General features: G+C 45.2%; 2 protein-coding genes across 2 annotated transcripts in view; one reads left to right on the forward strand and one right to left on the reverse strand.

Moving 5' to 3' along the window:
* MEI1 (meiotic double-stranded break formation protein 1) overlaps window positions 1-10,415 on the reverse strand; it is a 37,864-nt gene extending 27,449 nt beyond the window's left edge. The window contains exons 1-10 of the mRNA XM_050985291.1: window positions 10,147-10,415; window positions 9,768-9,891; window positions 7,379-7,429; window positions 5,462-5,535; window positions 4,588-4,693; window positions 3,843-4,046; window positions 2,502-2,632; window positions 1,665-1,779; window positions 757-873; window positions 141-240 (exon numbers count right to left, since the gene is read on the reverse strand). Of these exons, the coding sequence (XP_050841248.1) occupies window positions 141-240; window positions 757-873; window positions 1,665-1,779; window positions 2,502-2,632; window positions 3,843-4,046; window positions 4,588-4,693; window positions 5,462-5,535; window positions 7,379-7,429; window positions 9,768-9,891; window positions 10,147-10,263 (1,139 nt within the window). The 5' untranslated portion in view covers window positions 10,264-10,415. The remainder of the gene's footprint in view (window positions 1-140; window positions 241-756; window positions 874-1,664; window positions 1,780-2,501; window positions 2,633-3,842; window positions 4,047-4,587; window positions 4,694-5,461; window positions 5,536-7,378; window positions 7,430-9,767; window positions 9,892-10,146) is intronic.
* On the forward strand, window positions 10,328-12,832 carry SNU13 (small nuclear ribonucleoprotein 13). Its single transcript, XM_009086552.4, has 3 exons — window positions 10,328-10,424; window positions 11,208-11,328; window positions 11,904-12,832. The coding sequence occupies exons 1-3, from the start codon at window positions 10,422-10,424 to the stop codon at window positions 12,164-12,166; spliced, it is 387 nt and encodes a 128-aa protein (XP_009084800.1). The 5' UTR covers window positions 10,328-10,421; the 3' UTR covers window positions 12,167-12,832.
* The last annotated feature ends 712 nt before the right edge of the window (window positions 12,833-13,544 follow it).

A 13,544-nucleotide genomic window follows, 5' to 3' on the forward strand; every position in this document is an offset into this window, starting at 1 on the left:
TTCAGTACCATCTTTCAAACACAAAAACTCTTGTGTGTAGATATCTGGTCTTGGAAGAAAATCTTAAAAGCAAAAGCTTCACAGTCTCCATTTTGGGGGTACCAAACTCTGCCTGCAAGCCTGACAGAGTACTCCCTTACCGTTTCAGTATTTCAGTGAAGAGCAGGAGCCCTTGTTTGTGCAACTCCACATTGTTCAGCAGTAGGACACCTTGGAGACTCCTCACCAGAGATTCAATGCCTGTACACATTCAAGAGAAGTCACAGAGAGGCTTTTAACATTCCAGATTCCAGAACAGAAGCAAAATTAATTTTTAAAAGGAAGAAAGATTTGAACAATTATTGTTCTGAGCTACTGACAGAAACCACTGTCCAAAACTGTTGAGTGTTCACTCAGCTCCTTCATAACATGCCTCAACCTTCACTGCAGGAGATAAGTCCCAAAGAACAGAAGGGAATTTAACAATTCTTCTTAAATCTACTCTTGGCATATCTACAGAAATACTTAATAGTAACTCAGAGAGCGTCAATCATGATAACTGGTTATTATAATGAATTAGTGATCATCAGAAACTCATTAGGACAATGACACTATAAATTCAAGCTATGTTGGACATCACAAACATGTCTGATAGGTACTTATTTTCAGTCCTTTATCCATCCTGACTGGAAATTGTGGTTGTGTGTAAAGTGCTGGAATTCAGCTAGAGGCACAAGAATGACTGCAGTCACTGTGCCAGCAAGGTTGATGACTCACCATACACAGTGTGACACTTGGAGAAGAAAAGGCGCTCTTCAGTCAGGAGGAGCAGGCAGCAGTACACTGACCAGATGAGGATTTCACTTTTGCACAAGAGACACTCAAAGAGGAACTCTGCAAATGCACATACAAATAAGGTCACCCTGGTAAGAAGCAGGCTGCCCACAGCATGGCACAGCTGCTCCTAGAACAGAGCAGAAGAAGGAGGAGGAAACAAGGAAACATAGCAACAGCCACAGGGAGAACGGCTGTACCATGAAATGGCAGGAATGGAGAACACAGGAGATGCTCAGGGGTGTGCTAGTCTTCAAAAAGAGGTGACTGGAGAGCAGAGACCCATGGGCAGGCATCTTCCCAGCACAAACTCAGTAGGAAGGAGCTGAATTGTGGATCTAGCCTTTGGCACAAGTGAAAAGCCACACAGCAAGCTTTATCACAGATGCAGTGACCTTTTTTCCTCATGACTTTTACATCTCTCAAAGAATTTGTATCATGAAAAGTATTTGTCTTTTGGGATTACAGAGAAATAATAAACCACCTCCTATAGCTGCATTCTAAAGCTAAATCCTAGACCAAAATCTGAGCAAACTTACAATATTTAGTGAAATGAGATGGAACCCAGTTTGCTTAAACTTGTATCTAAGGTTCTGCAAGGAGGACCTTGACCTCAAATACTTGGCCCAATTCTCTCAGTGGAAACTCCATTCTGCCTGGTGACACCTGCTTCTAAACTTTCAGTTGAAAACATACTCTCCCCTTCTACTCCTAAAATCACCTGGTATAAAATGGCCACCACATTGTGCCACCAGTGGATTTCATGGAGCCAGCCTGATTCCTAAACCAAACAGCCAGGGACAGATTTGATACTGGGGAATGAACAATAAGATGCTACTGCATTTGTTCACCTGGGACATCTGCATGGATAAAAGCAGGAGCATATCTGCTAGGAGAGTGAACCAGCACTGCAGCCATACAGTGAGAACTCGCTGCCTGTAACATCTCATCTCTGGTTAACAAGAGCTGTTGGGAAGCAAAAGTCAAAAGGAGAAAGGAAGTCAGCTTTGCAGCTGTCAGAAGGAAACAGTTTGTTCTACTTTTTAAAATTTAAAATATAAATTAAGGTCTCTCTTTTGGCATTTATTTCACAGATTAAACCTGCTAAGGAAAGATAGAACACTGAACCAAAGAGACTCCAAAAAGCACATGAGAACTACAACAGAGTAGATCATGAGTAAGAATAGTTCTGCCCCCAGGCTTAGTCATGCTGGTGCTGCATGTGCTGTATCAGACCTCCAGTGTAAATGAGTAAGATCAGCTAAGGCCAGGAGTAAAATTTTCCCCATTCCAGGATTCAGGAAAGAACAAGATGGTGATCAACAGAGGTATCCCCTATCACTGGTTGGGGGACTATGTACAAATTACAAATGGGATGGGACAAGCGTTAATACACAGATCATTGTTCTACTTGTCCTTACTTTTTACTTCTTATATAATTTTTCTGCTGACAAATCTTACAGCTACTACTTAATTCTAATCACAGCTCTGCTGTCTCTAAAGCTTACCTTTTCCAGCTTTAACAAAACTCACTGACTTTAAAGATTCCCACATCCCCATTTCTCAGTGCAGCCTCTATTGCTGGTGTTGGTAACAGAACACTCTTTTTTTTATATATACAGTGCCTTAGATAAAGGCCAACAAATTATTTATGTGTACCAACAGTTCACAACTACTTCAGCAATCACCTTTTTGAGAACAAGTGGGAGTGGATTTTCCCCTTCTAAAAAGTCAGGGTTCTCAGTCTCCTCCTCTGTCTTTGCATTATTCATAAGAATAGATACAAAATGGTCAGATTTCAGCAGCTCCTTTAGCAAACCTGGAAAAGCAAAGGAAGAGCAAAAAAGGAAGAGCAAGAATGAGTACCATACTGAGCAGCACAGTGAGGATTATAACAACACACAAGTATTTACAGACTAAGACTTGCCAACTTTTTTCCCTCACCTGGAGGGCCTCACCTCCAATTTAGGGAGCTTCTTCTCACTGTGTCCCCAGATACTGCCATGACCCCCATGTCTTGTGACCCCTCGTTGCTGATATTTTTGCTGGTCTGATCTGCTCTCTGTTCCTTCTCAGAGTCATATATGTACAGGGGTGCATCTCAGGAGCTCCCGACTTGCATTATCTTCTATTAGTAACCACACCTTAAACTGTTTCTTGGGAGAGCTCTTGACCTGCATTCTTCTCCAAGCAGTTGGTTACCCGCAATGACAAGACATTTCCCCTAGAACACTTCCTAGAGTACAGGCATTTATCTTCCCCTTCTATTTCCACAGGCTCTTAAGAAACATCTGTGTTCAGCTAAAGGATACCCACACTCCAAAAAACTCCCTCAGGACAGCAGTATAGATCACTGCTACAGGTAATGATGAAAATCATCAGTACACATCAGTACAAATTCACAGGGGTATCGTCTGAGCTACAGAATTCTACTTTCAAAGGAATCATAATCTATTTCTAGTAGCTGAGTAGATAAACTGAGGAGCAATCCAGTTCCTGCTTGCCTCCTTCTAGAAAAATTAATTCCCTGGATGGTTTACAAACAAGCAATGTCAGAAAGGCTGAGATTGTACTCCCCAGCAACAGCTGAAACATGCACTTGGAAGGACAACTGCCTGAAAGTGCCACTTCCTCATTAGCTCTATATCTAATTTACATGATGCCCCACATCTAAAGACTGTAATTTTTAGACACCATCTCACTGCTCTACAAAACCCACCTGCCCATGCACAGTATTTGCATTCCGACATTTTGAGGCATGATCAGGCCACAGCACAAGCTCTGAAGAGACTGAAAATTAGTCAGTGCTGGGCAAATGTGAGGCATCAGGGAATGCAGGGGCCTGGGGGGTGCTCAGCAGCAGGTCTGGGGCACTTCACTGGAATAACAGAAGGACTGATGGCTTTGGACAAGCAGCATAAAGATCCTCCATGGAACAACCCACATTACAGCATCTAAATCAGCCAAGGATTTCTTCCTCATTCTAAGCCTTCCCTTGCACTTTGCAGTTTCTCTCAGCAATGCCTTACCCAAACAATTAACCTGCAGCTCCTTTGTCTGTGCACATCCCAGAGTATTCAAGAAGACACCGCACAGCCTTTCTTCAAAGTGTCCTGAGAGCCGTTCTGTGCCAGCAGGAGAGGAGTACAGCTTGCCATACAAGTAGCAGACAGCAGCTTTTATACTTTCATTTGGGTATGTCAAGCCCATCAGCAGATGATCCACTAAATTATCTAGTATGAGGAACAGGAACAGCAAACATTCACTGACATTTTAAAAGTACCAACCTATTTCCCTTGAAAACTTGCAAAAGTCTACTGGCCAGACTGGTGTATGCAGGTTAATGAATGCCACAATCAGGTGATGTGCTCAGCACCATCTGTCCCTCTGAGCAGAGGTACAGTAATAAACAGCAAGCAGAGCTCACTGTTCACCATATGAAGATCCACCATCCCAGCTCCCTCCACAAACAGTTCAGCTTGCTCACCAGACCCCCAAGCACCGGATCGTGATAAAAAAACCTAAATGTATGCTGCCTGTGAGGCAGACCCAAAACCCCAGATGGCAGAGGCTGCATTTGCCTGGCTAAAAGCATGATTATAAAAGCTGCTATGAAGGTTCTGACCTGTATCCCAGGAGGCCTGAGTGCCACTCTAACTTCTGGACTGGCTTCTTGGTGACTTTCATGAACCCATCTGGGGGACAGGGGAGTGCATGCATGCATGTGCGCTAGGGCTATGAATACCACCCTTCAGTGGAACATGACATACTTACTGTGCTTTACCACCAGTATTTCAGCAAAGCCTGGGATGGCATCTGCCAGCTTGCCCAAGAGAGAAAATGTGGGCAGGCTGCTTCTCATGGTATTTGCTTTGCACAACTGTAGAGAAGACAGAGAAGGAAAACATTTCACTGATGAGGACACAGTCCAAAGGCAGAAATGCACCCAAACCAGCAACTTCTCAGTGATGCATAACCTTCCAGAACAGGATCTTTTCCAAAGATGGGCTCTCTTCACCACTTGGGATAAAGTACAGGAAAACCCCAAATACCACACTAAGTCTCCAAAATGTCTTTAAATGAATGCAAGGAATTTCTTGCTTGTTGTTCCTTTTCCTCTTTCCCCCTGCCATCTCTCACATGAGCAAATTAATTTCTCACCACTTTTGCTACTTCTCTTTTTTTTGTATCCCGTGGGCCCATCATAAACTTAGGAATGAAGAGAATGAGAGCCCATAGCACAGGGTGGGAAAGCTCCTCATATAACTGAACAGTAAAGTGGGAAAAGAAGTATCTGAGGAAACCACACAGCTTCATCAGAGTATAATGAAGCCCTACAGCTGCAAGGCATCATGAGAACAATATAAAAACTCCATGGAAGACACTAACACTGCCAACATCACAGCTGGAAAACTGGCATTAGGACATCCAAGGTCAGGTTGGATAGGGCTTTGAGCAACCTGGTCTCGTGGAAGGTGTCCCTGCCCATGCTAGGAGGGTTGGAATTAGATGGTTTTTAAGGATCCTTCCAACCCAAACCATTCTATGATTCTGTGATCCCACTGCTACATCCCAGTCTTGCAGGGCCACTCATTCCTCAACCTCTAAAAGACTGGAAGGAAGGGGAAGAGAACTCATCTTCACTGACCTCCTTCTGACTTTCATCCAAAATGCAGTATAAGTACTGTTCTGACTTCAGCTCCACAACAAGCCTCACCAGAACTAGGCAGAAAAAACAGGATCAGTAATACACACATGAGAGCACTCACAATCCATCTTCCATGGGGCTTTAGCAGACCAGTGAGCAAAGAGCTTAGAAATGAAATGAGCACAGACGTGCTGAGAGAGCAGGGTTACAGCAGCATTCCCAGCACTATTACCTCTGATAGCCCAGCTCAAGCCTTCTGAGGCGTCATTCCAGCAGTCCTGCTTCAGCTGCACTACAAACCATGCATGGAAATGAGCTGCAAGCGACAAACTGAGCCTCAGGACAGCAAGTAAACATAAGCAATCAGGAAAGGAAGGGGGAAAAAAACCCCTAGCTTAAGAGCGTAAAAAATTATGGTAATTAAATAGACCAGGCTTCCTACTGTATGAAAACTGGGCTTTAAAAATGCATCCTTCCAGAGAAGATATCAGAACTGAAACTGCTGACGATCCTTAGATTCACACTCAGAGCTCCTCCTTCAGCTGCTACTGTCCCTAAGATAGGTGAAGTCTATCAGCCATTCCTCCCACTGCAGATGTCCCATGCACCTTACCAGAAAGCAAGGTGCCAGTCACCAGAGTGGTGCTGGTCACCTCCTCAGCCCCAAGCAAGTGCTGGTATTCTTGTAAGAACTCTGCCAGCTCTGTACTAATAAGAGGAATCAGCAAGAAATTATGTTTTCCAGGCAGTGGCAACACATCACCTGGGGTTTCCCTAACCAAACCACAAGGGAGTTGCCTGATGCTGGCAGGCTGCCTGTGCCTCCATACACAGACCAGCAGGCCAGCTGCAGCAAGCGAAGTTCTTCTTCAAAGTACTTTTAGAACAGGCACCTGAATGCTCAGCTGATAAAATTTTGGCAGGAGCCCCTTTACTGAGACACTGCACACATTTCTACACGGGGTTTGGTAAGGCTGTTTTGGATGTAGCTTGCTGTCATGGCATGACTCACTTGGAAAACCTACACTTTTGATTTGTATCCTAGGAAAGCATTCTAAAAAGAAATACCAGAGACTTTTGGGCTCACCATTTCTTGGTATATCTAAGGCAATACCAGACCTGCTTCAGCTACAGAGCTATGCATATCAGCAGAAGCATGTCTGAGACAGGTGTTTTATAGGTGGTTTAATAGCCCTTTCTTGCCCTAAACTCTCAGAAACTTAAAACACTTTCAACACTTAGGCAACACTAATTTAAAATTGCTCTGTTAGAGAGCATCCATCTCTAAACAGACTGGTAACATGATAGAAAGACTTCTCTACCTTTCAACCCCATTTCAAGCAAGCGTCTGGAAACTAAAATCCCTCTGGAAGAAGTTTGTAATAGCTCCTTTTACCTTTCATGGCTGGTCATGAAATGCATCATTGCACTGCTGATATCTCTAGACTCAGCAGAGGTGCCCAGGGTTAACTGGACTGCAGAGATTCCTTTGTCAGCCCTGCAGATGTTTTCTTCAGTTTTCAAATGAAGAACTGCTCACAAAGAGGAATCTACAGCCTGTACAGCTAAATCACAAATACCCTCTACTCCCGAGGAGAAAGCAGTAGATCCCATACACTTCCATTTGCTTTGACAATTTGGTCAGGTCTAAAGATGCCAAAGCTGAGGCACTGTTACCCATCTGATACTAAATTCATGACACACACAGAACCTGTGAGAGAAATGTTAAATATTTTAAAATGCACACACTCCCCTGACCCCAATATTGGAGCACACCCCTCATTTTTGTTGCATGGATATCGATGGCCTTCCCCGCTAAAGCTGCGTCGGAGCTGAGCATCTCAGTATAGGTATCAGACAAGACACATTGTCCCCTTCACAAACTGCCAGTAATTGAGATGTGGATTTGTCTCTCACCTTCAACTAATAGGTTCAGGGCACTGCTGTCTTCCACAGAATGCAACATCCCTACAAGACAAACCACAACAGGTCATGGAACTCATTCCTGTTTCTGATCACCAGTGCTGTAATTCCTTCTTGTTAAAAGGAGCTGAATTTTTTTTTTTCAAAACTGTGGTGTTTTTCCTGCTTCACATAACACCAGCCTGACTTTGACAGATAAGGGTGGATACTCTCCAGGAATACGGCAAAAGGTGCCTCCATAAGCAGGACACAGGGACACAAGACATCCGGTTCTCTTGCAAATTTTTTATGTGCTTTATAGTTGAAGTCAATGGCTCCACCTATGTCAGGGAACGTGTAACTGCTGCCACCACATCTCACTGTGTGCATCCAGTATTACACATCTGAAACAACACCCCGGAATGACAGAAGTGGGTTTTGTCCTTTGTGTCCTCCTTTCTCACCAGTTACTATGATCAGTCTTCTCCTTCCACAGTGCTGAAAACCCTGAAACCAAACCTGAACACCAGGTTCAAACCATCCGGAAACTATTCCAACATTAAATTGAACCTGAAGGCATCACTTCACAAGTTGATTTTACAATAAGAGCCTAAGACTGGATATATCAAAACAAACCACTGTCTCACTCTACTACACCCCAGCAGACAAGAAACTTCACCTCACAGCCCCTTCCAACCCATAGCATGGGGCATATGGTTTGGATCCCCACTTCTGCCACACTAAATCACTTGTTTCGATACATCCAATCAAACTACCTCCCCTCTAAAGGCTCCAAGATGTCTCAGAATTTTGACCAACTAAAGCAATGTTATGACAGGCTAAGAAACTACTTATTTCATGCCTCATCTGCCCAATCCTTAGTAACTCTTTAGAAAAGATTTGTATACAGCATTATTGAACATTACAATATTAGCTGCATTAAATTCAGGCTTATCTGAAACACACCACCTCATAAGTAATACTCCACATTCCACCTCTCTTAACCCTCTTTCTTCTGCCTGTGCTTATTCCAATATCCTCTCTCCAAATGTATTTTCCTGAATTCACTATTAATACTTCCTCCACAGCACTGCTCAAACTTCTGGGGAGGTCCCCCTTACACTCTCGCACCAAATGATCCTTGGTTCATCCAAGCTCTACTGAAAATGAACACACCGTTGTTTGTAGCCCCAAGCTTAGGATTCCACCTGCTCTAAGAGTTACACCAAGTACAGTAAAACCCAAAGCTGTCCTCAAACCATCCAATCATAAAGAGAATTCTCTTCTCAGAGAATTATTAAAGCAGACAAGAGCACTGAAATGAAAGCACAGCATCCCTGTCTTCTGGGCTATTTTGTGTTAGGGCCATATAGTGAAGGGTTGAATTGTCCACAATCACCACTTTTCCCAGTACTCTAAAGGATTATGGGTGACACACTATTAAAAAAAGTGTGCAATTAAAACAATGAAAACTGCATAAATTTCTAACAAAGCTGCTTCCAACATGTGCCAAACACAATTTATTGAAAATCAACTCTTTGAACAAGTCAGTGTGTCAAGGCAGGGGAAGGGTCTTGTAGGTTATTTTTCCCCAAACAACAAGAATTATTTGTGACCTGCAAATGAGATGGTGGAATTGAAGGAATCTGATATATTTGCACTTTGAAGGCACTCTTATTTCTACCCTCCACCTCTCCCTCCCTGCCTTGATGTTTAGACCATTATTTCCTCTCCATCAAGATTTTAGATGTTGCAAAGACATTTCCCGGCTATGCAAACAGAAACCAGTAAGAGAAGTTCAAGATCATGGAGAATTACTGGAAAGACACTTTCTGACATCCTGCTGAACACTATTTTGTTGAGGCTGACTCACCAGAAAGCAGCAGGTTTTACTTGTACAGCCACAAAGATTTCTACAAATGTAAAATGTTGGTGTAAAAAAATCCTACTACATAGATTTGTGGTTTGCACATTCAATATTAAATCCTGCAAACACCTATTTAGGCTCACAGTTTGATTTCTGTATGAATATTCATATAACTCCAGCGGCATGAAACAAGAATGGAGAGCATTCAGGAAAGAGTAAAATGCCTGGCACTCCCTGCTCCCTAGAAGGACTTTACAGATACATCGAGATACTTTGAAAAATCGCAAGAGCTTTATGAACATGCCAATCCTGCACCTTGGGGAATGAGAAAATTAATTAACCTATTCTAAATCAGTGACATGCAGTTTTCTGCAGGGAGTAATTACACAACAGCACGGTGGAAGTATGGAGGTAGGCTCCTCAATGTTCTTTTGCTCCTTTTATTTTGCCTTCAAATGTGGGGAAGCTTCACATGTATTCAACAAAAGGCAACTACCTCCTCCCTGCGGCTGCACCAGGCCTCAGCAGAGCCCTTACCAAAGAGAGTTCCTATCAAATGCATGCACACCCTCTCGTCCGGGGCCAGCAGCTGGACGAGCGGCAGCGCCTGCCAGGCCAGGGCATCCTGGAGACGGGACAGGACGTGCTTCTTGCGCACCAGCTACGGATCAAACACAGCAGCCCGTTAGGCCTTGGGCCCGAGCCCCGCGCTGCTCCCACCACCCTGAGGGGAAAAGGGCCACCAGGGCCCGGGTGCCGAGGCCACAGGGCTGGCCAAGAGCCACACCGGCCGGGCTTGGCCGCAAACTGAGTGCCGGAGAGCGGCAGCCAGCCGGCCAGCGGGCCGGGGCCCGCTGAGGGGGGCTCCGCGGCCCAGCCGCACACGGGAAGGGGCGGCGGGGCAGGCGCTGCCCACCGAGGCGCTGCCGTCACCCAGGGTCTCCACGGCGCAGGCGAGGCAGAGCGGCGGGCGCAGCGGCAGAGCCCAGCGCGGCCCGTGATCGCCGCATGGGCCCGGCGACGCCGCCGCCATTGGCGCTGCCGGAGTTGCCGTGCGGCTCCGCCCCGTTGGGGACGGCGGCTCCGCCCCGGGGCCCCCGGCACCGCCTCCCTTCCGGCGGCCGCGGCAGCGCTCCTCCTCTTCCCTCACAGTAGCGCGCTCGGGCCGGCAGCAGCGACTGCGCCGCGGCCATGGTGAGTGGCGTTGGGCCCCGCTCTCCTCTTTCTTCCCCTTCTTCTTCTTTTCCTCCTTCTCTTATTCTTCCTACTCCTCTTCCTCCTGCCTACTCCCACCAGCCTGGGGCAGAGGGAGGCCGCTCTCCGGCCGCGCGGCGGGCAGCACGTGGAGGCCGGGAGGGCGGGGGTGCGGCCGCTTGCGGGGCGGGAGGCCCGGGGGGCTGGCGGTCCTGGGGACACCCTGTAACAGGGGACTCTGTGTCTGGGGTCACCCCCGCGCCCTGCTGGCAGCCGCAGAGGCCGCGGTTCTGCCAGTGCCAGTCGCTAACACCGCTTGTGACCTCCCTGCTGTGCCACCCCGCTGCCCATGTTAACCTTTAGAACTACTTGTGGTTTGCAGAAATAGGCCTGATACGTGCTCTTCTGGTGATTTCTTCAAAAATTTTATTAGTCCCTTAATTTGCACTGTTAAGGTGCACTGAAGTGTTTTGATTTTGTGTAGTCTTTGTGGTATAAAACGCCTGAAGTGCACTGCTGCTGGTTTTTAGGGTGTAGATTGTGAGTACATACACTATTCACTTTGATGTAAAGCATATCTTTCTTGTTTTTCCCCTTTACTTTGATACAAGAATCCTTACTCCTTAAGGAGTAAAATGCAATGGTGTTTCTTCTATCTGGAGCAGAGCAGATTAGACACAACTTTAGAAATCAGTAGATGTGGTGGACGTGATGCCTGTACAGTGTTAATTGGACCAAAGCCTCCTTTGCTCCTATTGTAATATTCTTTACTTTTTCCTTTAGAGTGAGGTAGAAGTGAATCCCAAAGCTTACCCGCTGGCTGATGCACAGCTCACCAAAACGCTGCTGGATCTTGTGCAGCAGTCCTGCAACTATAAGCAGCTACGCAAGGGAGCCAATGAAGGTGAGACTTGAACGATGAAAAGTGTGCTACAAGTCACAACAAGGATTTTGTGAGATGCCATGGGTAGAGATTGTCTTTTCTCTGTAGCTGTGAATCACTGATTTTATATAGATCTGGCTATTGCAGGTGTGTGTCTCCTTTCTCCTCCTTCAAGCCTGCTTTAACAAGATTCAGGGACAGAACTAAGCTGTAATCTTTTTGACATTTATGTGCAGTTCTGGTAGATTCCCAAACTGTGTTCCTGGTGCATAGTTTGTAATCATGCATGCTTCAGTGGTGTGGCACTGGGGGTACCAGATGCCTAACCAGTTCAGAACCATAAAAGATTTCGGTTTGAAGGTACCTCTAGTGCAACCTGCTCACAACCTCCCTTCACAGTTGCTTGGGGCTTCACCTAGTCAAACTTGTAAAAAACCCCACAATTCCTAAAGGTAGAAACTCAGTAATCTCTTAGAACCTATGTCTCATGCATTAGACCTTCTTCCCACTGATGCCATTTTCAGCATATCTTGAAGTTGTTTTACATTAGATGTGCTTTCCAGAAAGACCTAGACTGACTCCAGTTTCTTTTACAGCCACCAAAACACTGAACAGAGGGATAGCAGAGTTCATTGTGATGGCAGCAGATGCAGAGCCCTTGGAGATCATCCTGCATCTCCCCCTTCTGTGCGAGGACAAGAACGTACCTTACGTGTTTGTGCGCTCCAAGCAAGCCCTGGGCCGGGCCTGTGGCGTTTCCCGGCCTGTCATCGCCTGCTCCATCACCATCAAGGAGGGGTCACAGCTAAAGCCTCAGATCCAGTCTGTACAGCAAGCTATAGAAAGACTGTTGGTCTAAGTGCCCATGAGTGTGTGTGTGTGAAATAGGAAATGCAGATTAGGGGAAAATAATGTTTAGCTTCAGTTGAGACGATGGTTTTGATATCAATGTTTCATTTTAAAATGCCACATTTTTGTTTAATAATGGCTTAATTCTTAGTGTTTCCGCCTCCTATCCCCCCACTTTTTTATTATTCCACTCCAACATTTTCATTCTCATTGTATTACTTCTTGAAAAGTGACTGTACCACTGCGTTTCCTGTTTAAAGTTTAAAAGAAGGACAGAAAAAAAAGAGTCCTGCCCTTGTCTTCCTGTCTGCCTGCTCAGGGCTTTTTTAACCCACCCATCAGCTTTCTCTGTGTTACAGTATTTCTGCTAAGCTTCACCCTCCAGCAGGTGTGAGTAACTCTGCATTTCTGAACGGTTTAGGCTACTGAGGAAAAGGGTCCCTATGTTCAGGCTGCTGGAGTCAGTGATGGAGCAGCACAGGCAGGTATAAGGCAGGCAGCAGCTACTGTGTAGCAGCACGTAGCACAGCCATTGTTCTTGAAACCAGACAAGAGACTTCTGTAAGAGATGCAGGGCAAGCAGAAATCTTAGCAGTACACAAGGGGAACTCTCTTTACTTATTTTTCAATACTGACTTTTTAAGAAAAAATAAAAATGCTGCAAAGCAAAATAGCATTGTCATTCCCTTGGTGAAGTATTTGCAACTAACTGGAATGTTTCTGCTTGTAAAGCCAAACTGCTCACAGGTTGCCTAAAGGCTGTTGCAGTGCAGTAATTTGTTCTCCTTCAGTTTCCTGTGCATGGACTGTTACCATTGAGGTTGGGCTTCCTAGAGAAGTTAAGTACAAAACACATGGCAGAGAGCAGCCTGTTGTGGCTGATGAGTACCCTACATCTGGCTCTTAATTATAAAAAGTGCCATGCTTTTTAGCTACTGCACTCTAGTCACCTGATGGAAGATCAACCCTTTTAAGTCATGGCCAAGGAAACAGAACAAGTAATTTTTCAGATAAATTAATACATGTCTCAAGAAGAGAATACTGTATAATCTGATGTCCTGGAAAAGCAGCACGGAGCATCAACAGCAGTCTGAATCAGTGGTGGTTTTATGGACCTAGTTTTAGTTAAATACATATTGTATAATAAATGCACTTCTGCTCTGATCAGAATAGTTTAAACCCCTGCGTTGGAATATCAAACCTGTTTTCTATTGCAGGATGCCAAGGCAGAATAGTGTGGAAACTCCATTAGGTGCCATAGCAGAATGGGAAATAAAATTTTCTGTAATGTTTCCAGAGAGGCACTAACTTCATACCTTTAGTAAGTACATCTCAAGCAGATGAAGTGAGCTCATGAAAGACTGAAGACATCATGTTTGTATATTTTT

This window comes from Serinus canaria, chromosome 1A, assembly GCF_022539315.1.
Source record: "Serinus canaria isolate serCan28SL12 chromosome 1A, serCan2020, whole genome shotgun sequence".
Taxonomy (NCBI): domain Eukaryota; kingdom Metazoa; phylum Chordata; class Aves; order Passeriformes; family Fringillidae; genus Serinus; species Serinus canaria.

What these genes read in the sequence shown, in the direction of transcription:
- SNU13 (XM_009086552.4), top strand. An exon ending in ACGCAAGGGAGCCAATGAAG is followed by an intron (nt 11,329 to 11,903) that starts GTGAGACTTGAA and finishes TTTCTTTTACAG; the next exon opens with CCACCAAAACACTGAACAGA.